The following is a 23,465-nucleotide window of genomic DNA, read 5'->3' on the forward strand; positions in this document are numbered from 1 at the left end:
ATCAGCAATCCCCAAGTTGTAGGTTTGGGATAAGTCACTGGTGGATGGACCAGGACTGCTTCTGTGTGGTTGTTTCCATTTGTTGGATGGGTGTAGTCGATCTCCAAACACACCTGGAAAAGCTCTGGAGTTCTGACTGCCTGGTGCTTGGTCCTCTAACATGCTTTTACCCATTCAGGAAATTACTTAAGTTCCTACCCTGTGCCTGGCAGGACTGCTGAATTTGTAGTTCTTGGGTTAACTACTGTGGGTGCTCTTGCTTCTTGAGTACTTTATCAAGTAGAATACATACCATGCCTTTCCATCTCCAACTTTTGGGTAAAGGTTTTGTCTTTTTCCCAATTGATAGTCAATTTAATAAACAGTTAAATTTTATAGTCTTTCTCCTCACACATCTGACCACACATCAGAAATAATGCACAGAGCATGAAGCATGAGGTTTCTAAACCACCTGCAGCTTTTGACAAATTTTCCAATTACAAGAGAATTGAATCCAAACTCACTTCCACACTAAGCTGAAATGGACCCTTTTCTTGTATGGTATAACTTGGCAGGGGCATAGATCTGATTGACATTTAATTCTTTAATCAAGACTTAATGCATTTCAAGACGTGGACACAAAAGATTCTGCAGGCAAAAACCAGTAGCTCTAAAAGTGATCAAACTTTCATTAACACGTGCTGTATGTACTTCAGATTTCCCAGGGGCCTTTAAATACTGCCTGAAATCTGATGACTGCAAAAAGGGGTTTGTACAAGATAACCCACTGAAATATGTCTCGGAGCAAATGGCTACCTTTTCTGGGCTTTTTTGGTCTTTTTGAGACAGGGTCTCGCTATGCAGTTCAGGCTGGCCTTGAGCTCACTTTATAGCCCAGGCCGGTCTCGAACTTGCAAAGATCCTCCTGCCTCAGCCTCCCAAAGGCTGGGATTACAGGCATGCACCACCACGCCTAGCCTAAATTGCATTATTTTAAAACTAACCAAGCATTCTGATACTAGGATATTTTCCCCTAGAGTCCTTCAATAATTTCATATGCATATTTCAACAGAAGTGTTAAAAAATCTATCACATCAGGATGAAATATTTTTAATTAATGATACTTAGCACTTTCCACCAAGACAACTGGATTTTACAGGTTTTCATTGAAAAGTTGTTCAAAGTAAATAAAATAATGTCATATAATTAAACGTAGTAAGCACTGAAATTCCTGCAGATAATCTGGAAGGCAGTATCACTTTGAGTTGCTCTTTAGGTGGAAGAATCAGCAGGCTTTCAAAAGTTCAAAGTTCTCAGCTGCTACAAGCCTCACACTTAGCAAGTTGCCACGTCACTTTGCATTAGTGATGACAGAGACTGTGATAAACTTGAGTGTCTGGTTTTTGCTTCTTTCCTTTTATGGTACATATAACCTCAAGCTTATTTAATCCAAGGTCCTTTCTTAGGCAAGAATTAAGAGCCTGCTTGTCTTGTGAGTCTCCAAAAAAACTACAGTATTCCCACCTCCCTCCCCTACTCAAAGTTTTGCTTTTTCATGGTTTCAGTTATCTGTGGTCTGTGTCAACTACTATGATCCAAAATCGTTAAAGGGAAAATTCCAGAAATAAGCAACTCATAAGTTTTAAGTTGCACACCATCCTGCATAGCACGCTGGAATCTTGTGTTGTCCTTACTCTGTTCTACCAGGCACGTGAATGATCCCTCTCTCAGGAGCCACGCTGTACACATTGCCCATCCTTTAGCGATTTAGTAACTGTCTTGTCTATCAGATCAACTGCACAACACTGCAATGCTTACTGTCCATTGATCCTCATTTATTTAATAATGGCCTAAAAATGCGAGAGCAGTGATGCTGGCAAATCAGATAAGCCGTCAAGAAGCTCGAAAGTGCTTCCTCTAAGTGAAAAGCTGAAATTTTGAAAACCTGAAGAAAGAAAAAAAATTATATGCCTAAGTTGCTAAGATCTATGGTAAGACCATATCTTTTGTGAAACAGTGAAAAGGATATTCATGCTAGTTTTGCTACTGCACCTCAAATATCAAAAGGCTACAGCCAAAGTATGTGACAAGAGCTCAGTTAAGATGGAAAAGGCATTCAATTTGTGGATATGTAAGAAAAGGCAATCTGTGTGTATGTAGGGTGGTTTCAGGTATCCATGGGGTCCCAGAGCATAACCCTCAAGGATAAGAGATCACACAAGCTCTCATAACTACTACAATAATACTTAAAAGCAAGAGTTCAGGCAAAGGTATTTTTAACATTACATTTGAAGAAAGTAGAGTATAAATGGAATTAGAGGATCTTCCAACATTAACTGAAGAGCTATCATGAACCAAGCATTATTTTCAGTACCATAAACAAAAATATAAGCTCCCAAACCTGCATATGTTCAGTCCAGTCACATCAGATGTTTTCACAATTCCTTCCCCTTCCTGCAGTCTCTTAGCAGTACCACCATCCATCGAAACCCCTGTCTGGGAGTTACTAGCAATGTACCAACACACCACACCCTTGGCTGTACCTGCCATCCACTTTGGCTAAAATGTTCAAAACATGCTGCTTGACATATACAAACATGATATACAAAAATCACAATACCCACCATGCACCGACTGCAGTTGCCCACCCACGGATGTGTGTGAATCATTGAAACTTTGAACAACCCCTGGGAATACATGCCATACAATGGGCCACTCTTGCTCCTGCCATTGGGAACCAGAAAGGTCCAGAGCCAGCGGAGGAGCAGCTGCTGAACAAGGACTCAGAGAACATGAGAATGCAGACTAAGCCCACGGAGTCAGAGGTCCAGTGGACTGGGGTCACGAGAGCTGCTCACAAGCTGTAAACCAGGAGGACCTTGCACAATACCTGCAGAGACTCATTGGAAGCCATTCCTCCCCTGACAGTACAGGCTGTGGTGAAGCTCTGGAGAAGTCTGCAGCAGGATTCCTGCTGCCTGTGCTGACAGTTGGGGAGAGGACACTAACTGGTTGTGGGGTCCCAAAGCAATGGGAAGCTGGAGAGAAAAAGCTACAAAGAATGGCTTTCACCCCAGATAGCTTACTTGAGATGTTAGTAAGAATTGCCTCCTCAGTATTCTATAGCCATGATGAGGAGGAGGCCAAGGAGAGAAAACAAAGAGACTGAGAAAAAGCAGCTGCTTTTGCTGCACCACTAAGAGAAACAGATTCCAGGTCTGTTTCCCAGGGCTCCAAGAAGAACTCGACAACTGCATTCATCTGCTACCACTGTTAAAAGCCAGGCTACCTCAAGAGGAACTGCCCTAAGAGGCCCCATGGGCCATGCCCTGGATGCAAAGGAGACCACTGGAGATCGGTCTGCCCTCTGAGGTGGAGGCCCCAGAGCTCAGACCCATGCTACCAGTTAGTCCAACAGGAATGAGAGGGCTTGGGGCATGGTCTGCCTTCTCCCTCTGGCCAGACCGTCATCTCCATCGAGGAGTCCTGGGTAATCATGACTATGGAGGAACAAGAAAACAGCCTGTTGCTAGTCACAGGTGCAAGTCTCTCGGTCCTTCTTTTCAATCCTGGCCTTCCTTCCAGCCATCATACCTCAGTGAAAGGAGTCACTGGTGAGGAGGTAATATGCTATTTTTGACAACCCTTAGGCTGTAACTACTTATTAGATCCTTCTTGCATATCTCTGTCTTCCTGAGAAACCACTTTGAAGATACCACCATGTATTACAGCAGCCATTGACATTTTCCTACTAATCTATCCATAACTGTGTAAAGTTTGTAATGTTCCTATCCTATTTCATAATGTATGTTTATTATTATGTGTTTCCTACAACAACCATTGAGAAGAGTTAATGATTTTTCAATAGGTCACTCATGTATAGCTCTATTTATTTTCTTTAGAAGCCACTTTGAAGATACCGAAGTATAGGACAACAACTCTTGATAATCTCCTACCTCTTTTGTCTCTAACTCACTATTATTTGTCTATTTGTTTTCCTGAGAAACTATTTTGTAGATAATAATATGTAAAACAATAACCATTGATAATTTCCTACCATTTTGTCTGTAATTTGCTAAGTCCCCCCTATTATTATGTTATCCTTCTTTTATTCTTTAAAATAAAAAAAAAAATCACAATACCAGATTTGGGTTATCATTTCACTTTGTCTTTATTTTTTACAACATACTTAATACATGTATTAACATATCATGTTAAGATATACAAAACTGTATGTTATAAAGCAAAATACCATACATAGTAAATACCCACAGCCCTCCCACCCAAGAATTAGAATGTTCCTCAGAACTTTCACATACCATTGTATTTCTCTCTTCCTTTTTATTTTCCCTCCACAGGTAATCACTAAGCTAAATTTTGGCTTATTCTGTTACTTTTCTTCTAAACCATTTATAATATAGTTTATCACATACTCATATTTAGACAATATATCCTTTGGTTTTCTTTATGAGCTAAATAAAAATAGTACCATATCACACAAGCTCTCATAGAACTCATTTTTTCCATTAGTATTTTCTGAGATTCATTTTTTTTTCTGAGATTCATTCTTATAGTGAGTATAGGGGCAACTCATTCACTACAGAATACTATCCCTTTAGGATAAATGTATCTAATTTATGACTCCATTCTTCTGTAGACAGATATTCCATTCTTTTCCAGTTAACAAATATATTACTATGAACATGGTTGCACATTCCTGAACACATCAAAGCACAGGGCTTTACCGAGTATGTGACTGCACGTGGAAGCCAGGACTGCAGTTGTTTCCTTAAGCAGTGGCACCATGCGACACACACACAGTCTACGAGTGCCAACATATCCTCTTTAACAACTGGTTCTGTCAGGCCCAATTTGTGCAAATCTTACAGATGTAATGTGATTTTAATTCATACTTCCCTGATCACTGATGCTTTCTATTTGTCTGTAAGCCCAATGTGAAAGCCCTGGGTCTTTTCTATATTTTTAAATAGAAATCCTCTACATATTCTGATTACTGATCCTTTCTCAGTTATTTGTATTACAAAGATACCTCCTCAGGTTGTGGCTTGTCTTTTCACTTCAATTGTTTGTTTAACATAAGTCCTTAGTTTTGGTAGGCCTGATGTAATATTCATATTTTATCATTTTTTATGATTAGTGCTGTCTCAAGAGATTCTTTCCTGCATGTTTTGTTTACTCTCCTGCAGACATTCCCTATTTTTCCTTTTCTGTTAAAGCTCTTTACATATTTGGAATGAATGCTGAGTAAGGTATGAGGCAATAATCAGCTTCCCTTGTTCCTAAATGAATAAACATTGCTCTTGCATTGCTTCCCTACTCCTTCCCGTCCCAAATGAGCTTCCATATCACCACTGTCTAGACTCAAAGGTCAACATGTTTGGCCTGGTTTCTGGGCGCTCTGTTTCCTTGCATTGTTCAGAAAGCCACCTCTGTACACATACGATACTCTCTGTATAATAGAACTTGGTATGTTGTAGGCCAATTCCTCTAAACTCCTTCAGTTTTAGAAGCATCCAACTATTCTCAGTCCTTTGCTACTCCATGTATAGCAAGTATCTAATGTTTAACATAAGCTGCTTAAGTATCTGCTTATATTTAACAAACTCTGTTGGAAATGGCACTGAAGACGTAGATCAATTTGGAAAACTTTGATGTCTTGAGAGCCTTCAACATTCCATTCATACACAAAGGCAGCTGTTCATTTGTCCTTCCCTTGCTGCTCTACCTTTATCTTTCAGTTCTAAGTCAGGACTCAGTCACTGCCTTCCCTGAGTGCGTCCATCACCATCCCATCTAAAGTAAGAGAAGTGCAGCTTTTAGGTGCTAAGTTTTTTTAAAAAACTGTAACAGCCCAAAGAAAAAGAATATGCAGTGAGCTTGAGGTCTGCTGCTTGGGTGGCAGCACCACTCATCACTGACTACACTGGGATTAAAAAGAGAAGCATCTATGGAGCACAAAGGGTATAAGATGCTTGCATGTCCTCCTGAAGGAACTGAACATACAGCTATGTTCTTCATGAGACAGGAGTCTCCGGGAGGGACCTCGAAGTTCCAACTGAATGAAATCACCACTGAAACTGTACAGCCTAACAAGGCAACAAAGAGAGACCCTCAGAAACATGAGAATTTAAGTAGGCAGAGTTAGAGAAAACGGTTGAGAAGTGATCATAAATGGAGGCCATAAATGGAAATGATCATAAATGCAGAGTCATGTCAAAGGGGAACTAGGGTAAGAAGAGTTTTGAAGAAGTCAATACTATCCAAAAAGGAAAGGTCATTGGATCTAATAATTTTTTTAAAGAATTGTTTTGTGTTTTCTTTTGTTTTTTGAGACAGGGTCTCACTATGTAACCCAAGCTGACCTCAAACTCACAGCCATCCTCCTACCTTAGCCTCCCAAGTGCTGGCTGGGAGTAACAATTAAAGAGGTCATTAGTGGCAGGAAAGATGGGAAAACACACACACACACACACACACACACACACACACACACACACACAAACACACCTACATCAACCTAACTTCATCAAATTAAGGAGAGGATGGCAGGAGGAAATGGCTGGCACATGGCAGGCACCCAAGTACTCATTAGAGGTAAACCTGAAAGAAGGGGGAAAAGGAGACTCTTTTTTATATGAATTCACCATGAATGGAAGGCGGGAGCTTGCAGAGTAGCTCAAAAGAGAGAGAGTGATCTCAACCACCACCCCACAAACCAGTCTCCTTAGTAGGCAGCAGAATAAGCAGTAAAATGGGGACGGTTCTTTGTCTGTGTCACACAGCATTTAATCAGCAAAGCTGAAGTGTGAATCCATGCAAGTCTGATTCCAAAGCCAAGGTTCTTAACTATTTTCCCCAAAATAATCCAGAACAAAGCAACTGTGCTGTTACTAACCCATACAGGTTTGGAGTTGGGGCAGTCCAGAAAGGCAAGACTTGAGTAGCATTAAGCCCTCCATTGCTCCAACTCTGCACAGGTCACCACAGCCTGCTCGACTCTAAAAGCACTTCCTCACTTCCTTTTTTCCCTCTTGGGGCGAGGGATTATGACACTGTGGAAGGACCTAAAAATCTCAGGTAGTACAACTGTACTGGTCACAGCAAGGCAAACAGTTCGAGTATTTCTGACAGGAAACCAGTGAGAACATGCCTTTTGCCAAAAGGAAACTACAAACCTTAAATTGAGTCTTACAAAATGAAGTCTTCCAAAGGAGACAGATACACTTTCTTCCCCATCAGAGTCTACTGTTGGAACCATTTAGACTAACATGCCCCATTTCTCATGGTGACACTTTGCCACAGGATCACATGTCTCTATGAAAGTTTCTCTATTTAACTGCGCTTCAGGCTTTTTTTCTAGGAGGAGAGGTGGAAAAAAAAGAGGATTCCTTGCCCTCCTGGATCCAAGGTAAAAATGGAAAAAAGCAAGTTGACTTGCTTTGAAATGCAAAAGACTTCTGTTGCCATTTTGTCCCAGTCCCCTAGGGACCAGGGATGCCCCTGGAGTCTCACTGCTCCTCATTCAGTATCCCTGAAAAGCAGCACTTGTTTTCCAGGATCACAGGAAGGCCTGCTCTTCTATGGTAACCTACGAGACAGTCTTCCAAAACCAGAAGTAGGGCCACTTCAACCAGAAACAGGAGAGTCTTTTGTTGTTATTTTTAAGGCACTCTGGCTCCTATCTCCTTGAGGTCAGCAAGTATAGAGAAGTTTTTTTGGAAAAAGAAGTTAGTTTGTATCATATCCCAAAATAGGTGCAAGCCACTTCTCCACCTCAGCTACAGACATGTTCTTCCTCAAAGCATAATCCTCAATCTGCAAAAGACAAAAGCACCTTATTAAACCACAATGCTAACACACTTGAAACTCAAGTTTCCACAGGTTTTGCCAAGAAACAGTGAGAGCCTTCCATTTCTCAACTTAGTAACACGGAGACAGACATTTACCGGCTTAGAAGCTAGCTGTGTGGTGCACGGGTGTGGGGAAGGGCTAGCCTTAGGGTAATTGGCCAAGATTAAATTAAGACATTATTTTTTTCATCCCCCACCCTTCATTTTATTTTCATATCCATTTAAAATATGTTCTACAGATCCACATAAAACAAGACAGGCATCTACATAAGCCACAAACTTACCTGATCCTTGGAAATTTTCCCCACAGCAAAATATTTGGAATTCAAGTTGGAGAAGTAGAGCCCTGAAACTGCTGAGGCAGGTGCCATGGCCAAGGACTCTGTTAACCTAATGCCTAGAGAGAGCAAGACAGATGCTCATTACTTGACACCCAACCTGAGGGAGGGGTGGAGCTAGTACTAACTGGACAATGGTGGAACCCGTGAATGAAAGTAAACCAAACACTGGGCAACATATGACACAGCACAAAAGCAGGGACCAGATGAGTCCAGCAAACTCCTGCCAGATGGAAATACAAATTCTGGACATGCATATTTCCTGTATCCCAGTGAGGACAGACAGGACTGGAAAAGACCTTCTATACTGCTCCTCAGTCTCCCAAGATCCGTCGTCAGCCAGAAGCTAACCCTGGAGGTGAGCGGACCATCTGAAGGGCTCTGGGGACTATAAACCTCGTGGTATAGATGAGTGGTCCCCGTGAAAAAACAAGCCCACCTCAGCACTGCGAGGAAAGCAATACTTTCTCTTGGGCCCTCAGGCCATGCACTCTAAGCCACTCACTGTATGGACAAGGAAACAGAATCCACTAGGTGAGTGCTTTGCCAGTGGCCCTAGGCTATGGGAAATGGGGACCCACACCCAGAGCTCCTGGGTCAACTGTTCTGCTGAGCCAGAGCCAACACAGCCTATAGGTCCTCACTGAAATCTAGATTCCTGACTTAGCTCTGACAACATGTTCATAGTTAATTCCACTGAAAACTGAGAACTGAGACGGGACTGTCACAACCACGGCCTGTAATATGGGCCAGAACTTGCATCGCACTGGGCAACATGGCCACACACCATGACCATTCTGCCCTGAGCCAAGGGTGCTGAGGTCTTCATCTTAACAGGGCACATGTCACCTTTTCAACTATGAGAATCTGACCACACACAAAACATAGGTGAATTACGATTAAAGAAAAGCATTACTGTTCATCATAGTGTGGAAGAAAAGAGAAAGGCACTGAAGGAAAGCCTGGGTGCTCTGTAAGCCTGCAATCCAGACATCATCTGTGAGCAAGCTCAGCCTGAGGCAGGCAGTGTTACCAATGGAATGGCGGCAGGAGGGGTGACAGACACCAGCAACAGAAACCCAGAGTGAGAGACAAGCCCTCAGCAATGTACTGATGTCTTCCTTACAGGAACAGGTTAACTATCACAGGAGGAACATGTTAACTATGATTTGTTGTCACTTCCATCTGTGATGGCTTAACTCATAAATCCAAAATTGTGATATAAAAATACAATATAGTAGTATAACGTAAAATACCAGAAAAACATTAGCTGAAAGTGAGAAAGGATGGGACAGGAGATGATTTCACCATAAGCGCCTCTTTTTAAAATAATCTTTAGTGATGGGGCTGGGGATTTAGCTCAGCGGCAAAGCGCCTGCCTGGCAAGCGCAAGGTCGTGAGTTCGGTTCCCGGTACCAGAGAAAAACAAAAAACAAAAAACAAAAACAAATAATCTTTAGTGATAGATGCCATTACACTGATAAAAGTGTCCACTCTGAGAGCAAAACAGGTGCTGCCATCCCACACATACCTGTGCACTCCTCAATCCTGGCCAGTCGCCACATGGTGAGCTTCTCAGTGTGGTCAGGCTGGCTGGGGTACCCAGGAGCTGGCCGGATGCCCTCGTACCGGAGCCTGCGCAGGTCTGCGATGCCCAGCTGCTCACTGTCACAGTAGGCCCACAGCTCTTTGCGAACCCTCTCGTGGAGCTCCTCTGCGAAGGCCTGAAACCCAGAGTAGAGGCATGCTTGGCAGAGGTGGGAGCTCAGCATCCTGAGGCTTCCATCCTGAGGCAGCAAAGGCAGGTGGAGCTGCCTTCCTCACCAGACTTACCAGGGCAAATCTGGCATGAGGGGACAGGCTAGATTCTCAGATGTTTGTACTTTCATCGGCCACTCTGCTGCTGCTCAATGGATGCTGAGGTATTACATTTAATGATCTCAAGGCCAGTCCACAATTCCCCTATAGAAAGAGCAGCAGCAAGCACAGCCCAGAGCTGCCCTCCTCCAGGCTTGCTGCAGTGGGGACATCCCACAGCCTAGGCTGGCCCATTCCATGTGTGATAAAGAAGAACCTACAGAAGATGCCTACATTAGAATGAAGAGCTCTGAAACAGGACTGTTTTTCATTTTAAGGGTCCTCAGTAAAACTTTACATCACCACAAGCAAAGGAAAACATCAGACATAAGGCAAGAGATGGAGATTCTAAGGGTAATAAGCCAGCCAAGCACCACTGGTTTTTCTTTCCCTGGAAAGGGATATGTGAAAGCCATCTGGGGATACATGATTTAAAAATATGGGTAATAAATGTTAAAGCCAGTGGCTCCTGACTCAGGAAGCAAAGATACTGATTCTAATAGCTGATTAGTTTTCTGACACCATCATGGGCTCCCACTGCCTACACTCTGTCTCAGGGCCCTCCTACATCATCACCACCTCACCTCTGCCAGTCGGTCCCCCAGAGCCTTGACCATGATGCTGCTGTAGTCGTCACCGTCATCTTCATAGGCTTTGCTCAGCTTTTCCACCCCAAAGCAGGCGACGGCAAACAGGCCTATGTAGTCACGGACCCCAGAATGCAGAGGAGCAATGAAGTCCGAGAGACAGTGGTAAGGGTCTGTGCTGGCAGAGTCCTTCTCGGCCTAAAACCCAAGCAACAGCCACAGAACATGGCACCACCAGACAGTGGAAAGCAATCTGACCTCCTCAGTGAATGTGAGACTTATGGGACAAGAATGTGTCCCTGCTCTGTTCACTGTTATATCCCCAGCACTCAGAATAGTGCCTGACACAGTGAGTGGGATTCAATAAATACTTGTGGAACAAACTGCAGTACAGTTTGAGTGCAGTCCACTGTTCTCTTGGGTTCATGTGTTGGAACCTCAATCCCTCAATGTGGCAATACTGGGAGGTGAAGCCTAGGTGTTCTGGTCATAGGGCGAAGCCCTCAGCAATGTACTGATGTCTTCCTTACAGAACAGGTTAACTATCACAGGAGTTGAACCCCTTTTTTCTCTCCTGTGCTTCTGTCCTCCCCTTCTTTCTTTTCTATCATGTTACACAGCAGCACACACAGTGCCTGGTCTTGAATATTCCAGAAAAATATACTTTCTTTACAAATTACCAGGTGTATTACTAAGCTCTTCACTGTTGTGACAAAATATCTCAGAATATCCACTTAGAAGAGGAAACATTTATTTTGGCCATGGTCAGATGGTTCCATTTATTTCAGGCCTGTGGCAAGCAGAAAGAAGGCAGAATGGAGTGGTGGAGGAAAGCTGCCTACCAGATGACAGACCAGAAGCAGGGAGTGAGGGAACAAACCAGACTGGAGGAAGGGAGCCACACAGTCCCCAAGTTCATAACCCCATGGTCCATTCCCTTCAACAGGGCCCCACCCCGTGTCCATCACCTCCAAATAATGTCATCAAACTATGATTAATCCATCGATGAAATCAGAGCTCTTGTTACCTAATCACTCCCCAAAAGCCCGTCAGTAATTAAACCTTCCACACGATGAGCCTTTTTGGGGTACATTTTGGGTCCAATCATAACCCTGCCTTGGGTATTCTGTTACAAGCAAAAGAAAATGGACTAAGACACAAATAAAATGAGATTTTAAAAAATATATAATATGACATAACATATATAACCAAGAAGCCAGTTAATTCACTCATTCACACACTGACCAAACATAACCCAAATGCCACAGGCACTACGGTAGCTAGGAACTGAACCTTAAACAATCGTGTTTTTAAAAAATCTTTTCCCTCAAAACAGGTTTCAGTTCAGACTAACATTAAGTCCTGGTAATATGTTCAAATAGGACCCCTAAATGTATGTATGCTGTGCTTTATATATCTAGATGTCCCCCAAAGCTCATGTGCTCACAGGTGGGGCTTCTGGGAAGTGACTGGATCACAGGGCTACAGTGATCAGCAGTGGATTAGTCCACTGATGAGTTTAGAGCTAAATGTGATGTGGGAGGTGGTGCCTGGTGTCCAGGGAGGCAGGTCCCTGGTGGCGTGGCCTGGAAAGGCACACCTCCTCCCTCGCCTCTCCTCCCTACACTCTGTCCGCCATGCCATGAGTGGCTCTTCCTTTGCTATGCCCCTCTGTCATGCTGCCCTCCTGTGGAGAGGATCACAGACTGTAAAAATGAGTCAAAGCATACCTCTCCTCTTTTAAGTTGCAGGTGTTAGGTATTGTGTCTCAGCAACAAGAACGTGACTGAGACAGTGTAAGTTCCCATCTGCATCAATAGCTGTACTTCAACAAACTGCTGGGGTCAACATCACATGGGCTGTGTGCTGCCCCCCACAGGCACAGTGCAGGAAACAGCAGGGGACGCCGGGATAGGCTGAAGCCAAAGAATCAGCAGGATTTGCTTCCGGGTTCCCTCCAAAGCCTATAATAGCTTCCACCTTCTGGGCGCCTCTCTTACACAGCCGAGAAATAACTGGTGAGGAGGTAAATAGCTTACAACTGTTGCTATTCACTGATGGTTACTCTATGCCTGTGCTCTATAGAAATCACTAATTTAACTCTCTTAGCCTTGTGAAATAAGTGATAACCACCAGCTCCATTTTGTAGGCAAGAAATCTGAGGCACAGACAACCTGATCAACCCCTTCAGGCTCACCCCAGCAGGATCAAGAGGCTGATAGCCACGCTCCATGAGTATCAATAACTGATGCTCCAGAATCTATGGCACTGCTTTAGACTGATCAGTTAATCAATGAGTAGCCACTCATAAGCTTCACAGCTTCTTGTCAGCCACAACAGCAAGCACAGGCTGACACTGGACATATAATCCTAAGTGGCTGCAAATACGGAACATCTGATAAAAGTGCACAGAAATGCTACAGAGCTCAGGGACAGCTGTGCATAGAGCTGTTTTCCAGTTGTACTCTGCCCATCAACTGTTCTTTGTTAACAGAAGCCAGAGGGGAATAAAAAGGTTCCCTGAAGCACAAGATATATAGGTCACAGGCCCCATGGTACTTTAGAAGGAACGGGGATCAGAGCCTACTCAGCCTACTCTGCAGCCTCAGGCACCATGTCCTCCACACCAAAGTAACAGGCACTGCAGCCAGAATTCTCCAGAGTATACTGGAAGAGAGCTCATCCTTAGAAGTATCTATTCAAGTAGGGAATGTAAGTACATGGTCTGGTTTTCCTTTCTCAGAGCTATTAAAAGGTGAATGCTGAAAAGCCACTGCATTAAATGTCCTAATCTACAATATCACAGACTGCCCAGACATGAGGGCTCTTCACTTTACTCTGGAAGTAAAAAGAGTCAGGGAGGACACAGGCCTGGAGGATTAAAGACTGGGCCCAGCAGAGGTTGACCCTAGTTTTACCTGTGAAAGAAAAGTTCCTGGTTCTCTAGTAAGGAGGGGCTGGAACTTAACATTAGAACCCTCTGCTTTGTTTCCTGTGGTGTCTGAGCCTGAGTGCATACAGTAAGGATCACTGAACCAGAGTGCACACCATAAGGATGTAGCTTTTCTTTCTTAATTTTCATGGTACTGTGTAAAGCTCCAAATTCGACAATCCCTCCAGATGTTATGGTCAAAATACCTGTCCTTATGAATTATATTGCAATTGTGATTAAGGGCTTTATTATCACTGTTAAATGACTAAAAATAGTAGAAAAACTGAAAGCAATTTATGCAAGTCACTAAATTTATTAATGATGCTGGTGAATTCCAGTCTAACTTTTTGATTGGGACAATTACTATTTATTGTCCCAGCAAACGGGACAGGCATATGACACTTGCCCTTCTCACCGCACTGAAGGAAGTCAGTGCAGCAGAAAAGCAAGGCATGTGCACAGTAGGATTCGGCCCCTGATGCAGACCTCAGCACCACCTCCATCAGCCTCCATTTCTCATCTATAAATGAAAACGTAAACTGCCCGACACCAGGGCTGTGTGGAAGTTTGGTAGAACGGTCTGCCAACCGGCCCCTGACCACCTGTACATGAGCACATTCAGTATTTATTTCATCTGTCCTGCCCTTGACAGCTTACTTAATAATATGCACAGATGCAAACCAATGTTGTTAAACAAGTTAGCATCCTCTTGTTTTGGAAAATGACAAGACCAACAAGAAACAGAGATCTGACATCGGTATCTGGCACCTGGACAATGCTCTTGTCCAGCCATGGATACACGGTAAACATCTCACTCCTGCTGGTGCCCAAACAGCCCTATCGGACACCAGGCTGGTGCCTTCTCTCCATCATCCTTACAAACGCCTGGGCTCAGCCTCTAACTGGTCATTCTGGATGAGGGAGAGAAGACTATCATTTATATCAAGCTTGGGCTTAATTCTCACGACATTTTGTTTTGGGTTTGAGCCTAAACCCATAAGCACAAGCAATGCCCTTACTGTTCATTCATACACCTTTCATACCTGCTGCCTCAAACCACAGAAAGTGGCTATGGGCTCCGAGGTCTGGGGTACCACATCCTCCGCATAAAGATGAATGTCGTCTTGGATGCTCTGCGCAGGCCAGAATCCCACCACACCTCTGGCCTGGAGTTTCTTCTGACTAGTCAGTATGTTTAGCATATTCTGGGCATCATCATACACCTTTCTGGCCTCTTCACCTATTAGGAAAACAATATAAATCCACTTAAAGATGTCAATAATAAGCAGCAAAGAAGGCTTCCTTTTAAAATCATGCCCCTCCCCACCCAAAAAACCACAGCCCCTCCTCAATCATCTTTCCCTCACCCGTCACCCTCTCCATTCCCCTCAAAGATGGTTGTTTTTGCTGTGGACACAGTGTAAGGCATAGCAGGCAGGGGTTGGTGGTTCCTGCGAAGTGTACCTCCCACAGTCTGCTTCCCCCAGGTCAAGCTACTAACAGTTTCCATTCAACAAAGGCAGATAGCCAAAGCCATGGCTCCCCACAGCACTGTCAGGCAGAGGGCGAGGGAAAAAGGCCAGATTCCTGGCTTAATGACACATACAACTCTACTGACTTCACAGTGACCTCTGGGCACAGGACAGGGAGAGGAGTGAGGCATGGCCCCAAATCCTCCCAAGAGGCTTCAGCACCATGCCTGGGCAGCCTCACTAGCTGCACAGCAGCAGAGAGGCTCTGGAACAGCCTCCCGTGGTTTCCCATCTGCACCACTGAGCTGTCCTGCCCACAATGAAAGCAAGTCCCCAGCCCCTTGCCCCCTGCCCGCTTGCCTATGATGATGCAGGAGCAGCACACTGAGAAGTCCCTTGCCATATGCCTGGCTATGTGTGTGCTGCCAAATCTCAGCACCCAAACAGAAACACCCAGGGGCTCTCTGGGAAACCGACAAGGGGCTGGTCTCTCAGGCTCTTCCCAGCCCTAATCTCAGATTCCTAAGGAGTCCACCTTTCGTTTCACTCTGCTCTGACTGACCATTCATCTTGTGGCCCTGTGAATGGCTTTGCACTGCAATCCCACGTCTCTGGGATGCATTTGGGGATAAGGTGAGATGTGAGAACTGGGGGTAATAATTTATCGACTCATCCACCTCTCTAGTTCATCCCCCTAGTCTTTCTCCCGAACGCGCTGGGTACAGTGGACTCCGCGTAGTTCCCAATAGACACAGGTGTTCTGTGCCATCTCATGCTCCATCTGTGCCTGGAATATCCTTTTCTTTCATACCACCCCATGTCCCCAGGCCCTCAGTCACTGCCATTTAATCTTTAGGAATTCCAAATACCTCCTCCAGCAATCCTACCCTGACATCCCATCTCTATCTGAGCTCTAGTGCCTCCTCTCGTGTCTGCAGGAGCCTGGCATGCACCCAATACTATGGGCTATGCCAACTAGCCAGGAACTAGACAGCAGAGATTAAACTATCTTCTTTTGTTTATCCCTAGAGCCCTGTACAGAGCGCAGCATGTAACTGATGTCAAGAAATATTCATTAAAAGAATGAATAAACAAAATTTAGTCAACATAAGAACTGACTCCACTGTGTAAAAGTTGAGCAGATACGCAAAATGGAAGCAGTTACATCCTGCACAATTCACACAGCCGGCTCATCGCCTAGTCCCGCCTTCAGAGTCACAACCCATCTCAAATATCACGCAGGAAGGAGGGACTTACTGAACTAACCTACTGTCTTGTCGTTAAATATCTTGGGAAAGCCTCGATTCGGGTACTTGCCCCGGAGCTGCCAGACATCAAAGAAAGGCTTCCAATCAATGTAGTGCACCAGCTTCTGCAGGTCATAGTCTTCAAAGACCCGGGTCCCGATAAATGTGGGCTTCACTACAGGAAGAAGAAGAGTTGTCAAAGCAGAGGCCAGGCCGGGGACGAGGCCTTCCTGTGCAGGCATGGCCTGAGAGGCCCCCTTGCCAGCTCCTCACTGCTTTGCTGCCTCCCGCCCTCAGCCTCCCTCTCCCTCCTGTCACCCGCAGGAGTTGTCTTACAAAGCGAGGAACCTGAAATTACTGTGAAGAAGGAGGGCTTCTGCACTGACTCTTAAATAAGACTATTACTCCCATATAGCTGTCTGACTACACCACCTTGGAAACTCTTCCCTCAATCCTTCCTTCCCTACCCCCGGCCAAAAGAAAAAAACCTTCACTTGTACAGATAAAAGCAATGTAAAATAAGGGCCCTGTAGAAAGACATTCAGGGATTCAGGGATTTATAATGTAAATTTTATAGATATGAAACTGTAATTTGTGTCATCCACTGACACACATGCCCGAAGTTTAAGGACAGGCATGGAAACGAAGCCCCAAATTCAGCACTGTGATTATTTTAGCAAGGGAGGAAGAGACACACAGGGGACTACCACCATGTATGTACTGCTGTTTCTTTAAAAAAACAGGTAGTAGCCTGTTTTTCGTAGCCAGATGTTCATTATGTTATTTATACCTCACGAATTTGAACATATCATAATTTATATAATACTGAAGACCTCACATCGACTGGCACTGCCAGGCTTTCTGGGGTAATAAGAGCAGTATCACAGTACTATCCTAGCCCAAGGGCTGATGGAGCAAAGTCCCAGGGCATGATCCTCTTCCCTCCCTGTGACTAAGGAATCAGAGGACTTCCTGCTCTATCAAATATGGGTGCTTTGGGAGAACACACAAGTCTCCGGACACTCGCCCTCCTGTGACAGGGAAAGTATAAGGTAAGTGCGCAGGAAGAGAGCCACAGAAGCCACTCCAACACGAGCCTAGGATCTCTGCCTTCGCACGCTGTACACAGGGACTATCTCCATCTGTTCTTTGTCATCTTCCTACCTCACAGGACACTTTTTTCTTTGTAAACTCTATTAAATCACTTTGTTTGTTTAAAACAAAGAGGCCTATACAGTTTCTTCAGGAGAGAGACTGGAAAGAAACTACCAACAGGCTCCTGAGTAAAGTGTTCTCTCACCAGGGAGGCGGGGTGATGGAAGAGAGTGCTACTCTTGACTCAGCTTGGAACCCAGGGCCCAAGAGCTGCTTGGGCTCTACCACCTACAGCCTTTCTTCCTCTACCCACTTCCTGGAGCTGCCCAAGAGTAGTCTGTCCTCAAAACATTTGAGGGCTATATGATGGGGCCATACATCCCTTAGACAGCAGCAGTTCAGAACTGTATGGTAACTGCATGCTGGAGTTATAATGGTTACTTGGAAAGCGTCCCCACTGGGCACTGTGTGCCTTTACAGGACTATTTCTAGCAATGTATGTTTTGGTTGCTGAACATGGTCAAACACAAACTTGTCCTCGTGCTATTAGTCCCATTGTACAGTGAAAGATGAAGAGCGAGCTAGACACGGCAAAGTAAGCCTATAACTCCAGCAAATCTGGAGGCTGAAGCAGGAGGATCGTGAGTTCAAAATCAGCCTGGGCACCTGAGACTGCATTGAAAAGCAAACAAAAACAAAACAGATGAAGAGTAAGTAATCATAGCATGGATTACATGGTGATTTACATTTCTCTAAGGATTTTCACGTAGTATCTTCTTTTACCTTTCCACACTTCCATTAAATAACCCCCTTTTCACCCATTAGAAACTTCGAAATGGATGCAACACATTCCAGATCACCTCATAAGCCAGGAGGCAAGCTGGGATAGCCTCCCTGGGCCCTCACTCTGGTACTCTCTCTCCACTAACCCATTCTGCAATAGGAGTGAAATTAGAACCGTCCACACCTACATTTCCACTTTAATCCTCTCAACTCTGCAAGCATGTGAAGAACACAGATATCATGAGCAGTGAAAGCTGATCTGAAACATTACTTTGGAAATGTGGATTCAATTCATATATCCCCTGTTCACCCTGTCTCCGTTTTCATTTGTATCTCATACCTCTCTAAGCCTGTCAAAACAGCTTCCACATTTTATTCCCTCACGAACACCTATGCTAGGCAAAAAGGTGGCTAAAATACAAAAGGGAAGAAACCAGAGGAGATGAAAAGGAAGTGAAGGATCTAAGAATAGAGAATAAAAAGGTGAATAAGTAGGGGCTTTAGCTTTGTTGTAGTGTTTTCAAGCAGTGAATGCAAAGGTTTTTTTAGTTTTTAGAGACAGGGTCTCACTGTGTAGTCCAGGCTGATCATGAACTAATTCTGTAGTCCCCGTTTGCTTCGAACTCATGGTTTCCCTCCTGCCTCAGCCTCCCAATGCTGGTATTACAGGCGTGCACCACCATGTCCAGCTTTCAAAGGATTTTCTATGCCATATATTCCACTGAGACCTGCACCAAGCTGAAGGAAGCCCACCCAAGTGCAGTGCAGGAGAAGGAGCATAGGTTATAAGACAAATCTGAGGTAGAATCCTAGCAGCCTTTCAAGTTATTACCTGAGACTCAGTTTCCATAAATTAACATGGAGAAAATACCCACATTCATTATAGAGCTGTCTGAAGGACTCAGTGAGCTACAGTGGGCCTATCCCAGGGCAGCATCTGGCATAGGTTTTACTTAAATGATTCCTAGTTACTTGCTTGTCAGTTATCAAGGTCACTTATTATTATGCACCGCTCAAAGTTCCTAGCTGCGGGTTTCATTTTGTGGCCATGTAACTGCAAACATCTCCTCAGCAACACTGGCAGTGATCACACCCACTCTGTCTCCAGACAAGAGCCACACAGACCTGGGGGAGGTTCAGACAGCCAATCAATGTGGAAACCATTTTTTCTGGCTTGACTTAAGGGTATGTATTTCCTCTCCTGTTGAAGAAAAAAGGCTATTTAGTCAGAAACTCTTAGCATTTCCCCCTCCACTATGAAAGCATGATCAGGAGAGCCAATATAGAATCTTTGTAAAAAAAATTCTTTTTTAATAAAATCCTTATCCTAAAAAGCAGTTCTTTTCTATCCCATATGCTTCCACTGGCACCATAACTTGAGATAGGGAAGACTGATAAGTGCCCACTAGCTATGGATGTCACTGAAAGGCCAACTCTGCAGGCCTAACAGGGAGTGAGCATGCTGTGCTTTCACAGCATCTGAGGTCTGGAGCTACCGGCCTGCCACCAACCACCCCGAGGACCCAAAGGCAGGACGCAGGACCCGAAAGCTGTGTGCAAACCTAAGGAGACAGAGAAAAGCCACTTGCAGCATCTGGGGCTCTCCAGCACCTAACAAACCAACGATATCTTTTCTTTGTGCTGTGTGTTCTCTGATTTCACATTCCTAGCAGCTCCTTAAGTCCCTCTACAAGAGCTCAGGAGGCAGATAATCAGGAAAAAATATCCCTATAACTTTAAATGATCATGGAGTTCTAAAACCTACAGACAGGACCTGACACAGGCCTGCTGCACAGCCAAGGCTGGGCCATTCGTTTTCCTTCACCATACACTCAAGAACAGGGATCTGTGAGAACTGTCTTTGGACACTTTACTATTTCTCTGCTGGGTATGAACTCATGCTTTACTTAGCCTCATAACTCTGGTATCTAGCACAGTATCTAACATCTACTAGAGACACAGTACATGTTTGGCTGAATATATAAAATTCATTGCAATCCAGCCAGAAGTTCTTGGGAATTTAAACACTAAAGAAATATGATTTGAACTAGAAAATAAGATTTCTATGAAAGGACCTCAAGCCTTTACCTGCCTCAAAATGGTAAATAAAGTCACATTAAAAACTGCAGGATCACTTTATTGCCCACATAAGCAAAGATCTATTTCTGTTATTTACCTTGAGAGACTCATAATGGTCCTGTCTAATATCTTCATATTCTTCCAGGATTTCTTCAAAGTATTCCTCCTTTAGATTTTCATCTAACAGTTGAGAACACTGAAATGCAAGATAAAGTTCAATAACCACAAAGGAGCGAAAGGTAAAATCCATGTAACAACGGGCTGCTCTGGCAATACCTCCCTCAGGAAGTGTTCTGTAACAATGTCTGTTCTTGCTTCACTAACTCTGCTACCTCTTGCTTGGTGTGCAGTACAGGCTAAACTTGGTAGACTTGGATGACATACCCTGCTTGTGTCAAAGAAAGGCCTGGTCCAGGACTGGTTTCTAGAACTATCCCATGGGGCAAAAATCAGTGTATCTCAGGGTCTTGGGCCATCCAGAGAGTTTATACTAACATGTGATTTATGCTGGGGGCTTTGGTTCAGGCTGTATCTGTTTGACCTTGGGAGGATTGAAGACGGCAACTAAGGCAAGATGTGGACATTTCAGGCTTTACATCACTGACCAACTCCCAATAAAACCCAGGACACCAAGGATCGAGTGAGCTTCTTGGCTGGCAATGCTCCTGTTCACTGACATGCCACTGGGACACGCACTACAAGCCTATGCTTATCACTCCAGATTCCACCCTATGTGTCTTTTGCCATTGCTGATTTTAAGCTGCAGCTTTCCATAATAATTAGCTGTGGTTTTTAAGTGTAAAATGTTTCTGAGATCTGTGAGTCCTTCTTGTGAATCACTGAACCTGAGAGTGGTCTTGGGAAATCCAAGATACTAGATTAATACCCTCTTTAACGTTTCAAAAACTGTTCACCTCTCATCACTGACTTAATTCAGGCTTTTCGTACCTGATTACTTTAGTACCTATCTAGTAACCATGTCTATTTTCCATACTAGAGAACACACCCTTAAGAGCTGCAATCCTATGAGCTACCTTCACAGCCTTGGTACTAGCTCTGTGCCTGGCATGTACAAGCAGCAGCCTCACTAAATGTTTAATCAAGTATGAGGCTACTCTTCATGGTCAGCTATGAGTTTTTACCAAATATGAAAAGAAACAATCACAGAAAACGTGAAGACACTCATTAAATTGTAAAACTGACATCAGATAATATAATTTGTGATTATGACTATCAAGCTGGCAGAAGACTAGTTACCATCAAAGCTCAAAATAGTTATAAAAAAAGAAGAAATGGCTGCTACTGGTCACATCAGTTGAAATATACAGTACTGCCCTATCCCTCATTCTCTAGCAGGATTTTCTAACACACAAAAGGCCTAGGAAGGTCAGTATCTTCATCAGAAATTGAGCAAGTTAGACTGGATGATGGCTAAAGTGCTTCTCAGCTTTAAAAATCTGTGATCCTGTGACAGTTTTCTAAGCATCTCTATTAACAATCACTTATGAGCTAGTATAAAACAAAAACACTTAAGGAATATAAACAGAAAAGGCCATTGTGGCAGGCCTAAAACTAGGCTCCCAAATATAAGGAATATAAACAGAAAAGGCCATTGTGGCAGGCCTAAAACTAGGCTCCCAAATAAAGTATTTCCCTGCCTTACATTAAATCCACCTCCATAGAGACCTCATTTAGGAAACCCAGCAGAGCTACATGAAAACAAGAGGGAGGTGCAGACACTTGAGCTCCTCAAAGTACATAAAATCAATGTTTAAAAAGTATTACATTCTGTTATCATCAAAGCAGTTGCCCTGATCACCATATGTAAGCATGCAAAACTGGTAAAAAAGAAAAAAAAAAATTAAGCATTAACTGTTCCTTTTCAATATACCAACAGAAATTAGTAGTACAATTATCTTAGCTATATGTGTGTGTGTGTGTGTGTGTGTGTGTGTGTGTGTGTGTGTGTGTGTGTATTTATTCCCTTCCTTCTTTCTTTTCTTTCTCCTTTCTCTCATCCCAGTTGTTCCTTCTTTTTGAGCAGTTCCTTTCCCTTTCACAGTATCTACGGTACTTTTCGGACCTTGTTTACTCTTTCAGTTTCTCACCCTAGAAAAAATACAATGTTCATACATGTAGGTCTGATTTATTTCACTTACGACTATGGTCTCTAGTTGCATCCATTTACCTATAAAAGCCTCAAGTTTATAGCTGAGTGATACTCCATTGTATAAAAATACCACATCTTCAAAAAGAAATTGAAAAAAGTGTTACATTCTGATAGATCATATACCCTAAAAAAGCAAGACCTGGATTTCCCTAACATCCACAGAATATACCAGGTCTTGACATATAGAATATACTTATCCAGCAGTAAAAACATACTAGTTTGCTGGCACCTTCCACACCCTAGGGAGACTCTCACTCCTGGAGCCTCTTCCTGAGCATACTTTCTGGCTCGAACTTAAACAAGTCCACTGTCAGGTGTGGAGGTGCACACCTTGTAACTCCAGCTACTCAGGAGGCTGATGCTGCAGGATTACAACTCCAAGGACAACAACGGCAACTTAGACTATGTCTCAGAATAATTTTTTTAAAAGGCTGGGATATAGCTCAGCTCTTGAGTGCTTGCCTAGTGAGGTTGGGGTACAACCCCTCAGCACAGAAGAAAAGAGGGAGAGAGGTAGGAAGGAAAAGAGAAAGTTCAGGCCAATATATAGCTAATCTATGGAATCCTTTTATCAAAATACCAAGTGTTTGCCATTAGGTGTTTTCATGCCAACCACCAAGACACTGTTAGTTTTTATTTTCCTTCCTTTATAATTTTTCATGACAATAGCTGCACAACAAGAGGGAATCAGTTGACTTTTTTTATAATTTAAGAACTAAAATATTGACATCTTCTATTTAATTAAAAAGGAAGGAAAGAAAGCAAGGGGAATCCTCAGACCCACTCTCCAGCCACTAAGTATTTGCTGTACCTCTTCAGACTCTTTCAAATACACTAGACAGTTACTAATGCATGGTCCTGCCCCATGTTCCTTACAATTAGAGCAAAAGACCCTGAGACAATGAGCCTGGAAAGTCCTACTAGCAGGTACCCAAACTATTTACCATTAGATTTATGTCTGAGTCATTTCAAAAAGTGGCCCACTCTTTCTTTCTTTTCTCCTTCCTTCCTTCCTTCCTTCCTTCCTTCCTTCCTTCCTTCCTCCCTCCCTCCCT

General features: G+C 43.7%; 1 protein-coding gene across 2 annotated transcripts in view; it reads right to left on the minus strand.

The window, feature by feature from the left end:
* Positions 1-4,131: 4,131 nt before the first annotated feature.
* The window catches only part of Mtr (5-methyltetrahydrofolate-homocysteine methyltransferase), a 101,259-nt gene continuing 81,925 nt past the window's right edge, over positions 4,132-23,465 (minus strand). For both annotated transcript variants that reach the window (XM_005404926.2, XM_005404927.2), the window contains 8 exons: positions 20,338-20,436; positions 19,287-19,362; positions 16,303-16,458; positions 14,608-14,804; positions 10,630-10,830; positions 9,720-9,912; positions 8,135-8,247; positions 4,132-7,815 (listed from right to left, as the gene is read on the minus strand). In XM_005404926.2, the coding sequence (XP_005404983.1) occupies positions 7,729-7,815; positions 8,135-8,247; positions 9,720-9,912; positions 10,630-10,830; positions 14,608-14,804; positions 16,303-16,458; positions 19,287-19,362; positions 20,338-20,436 (1,122 nt within the window). In that variant the 3' untranslated portion in view covers positions 4,132-7,728. The remainder of the gene's footprint in view (positions 7,816-8,134; positions 8,248-9,719; positions 9,913-10,629; positions 10,831-14,607; positions 14,805-16,302; positions 16,459-19,286; positions 19,363-20,337; positions 20,437-23,465) is intronic.

The sequence above is a fragment of the Chinchilla lanigera genome, unplaced genomic scaffold, assembly GCF_000276665.1.
Source record: "Chinchilla lanigera isolate Chin_1 unplaced genomic scaffold, ChiLan1.0 scaffold00091, whole genome shotgun sequence".
Lineage (NCBI taxonomy): Eukaryota > Metazoa > Chordata > Mammalia > Rodentia > Chinchillidae > Chinchilla > Chinchilla lanigera.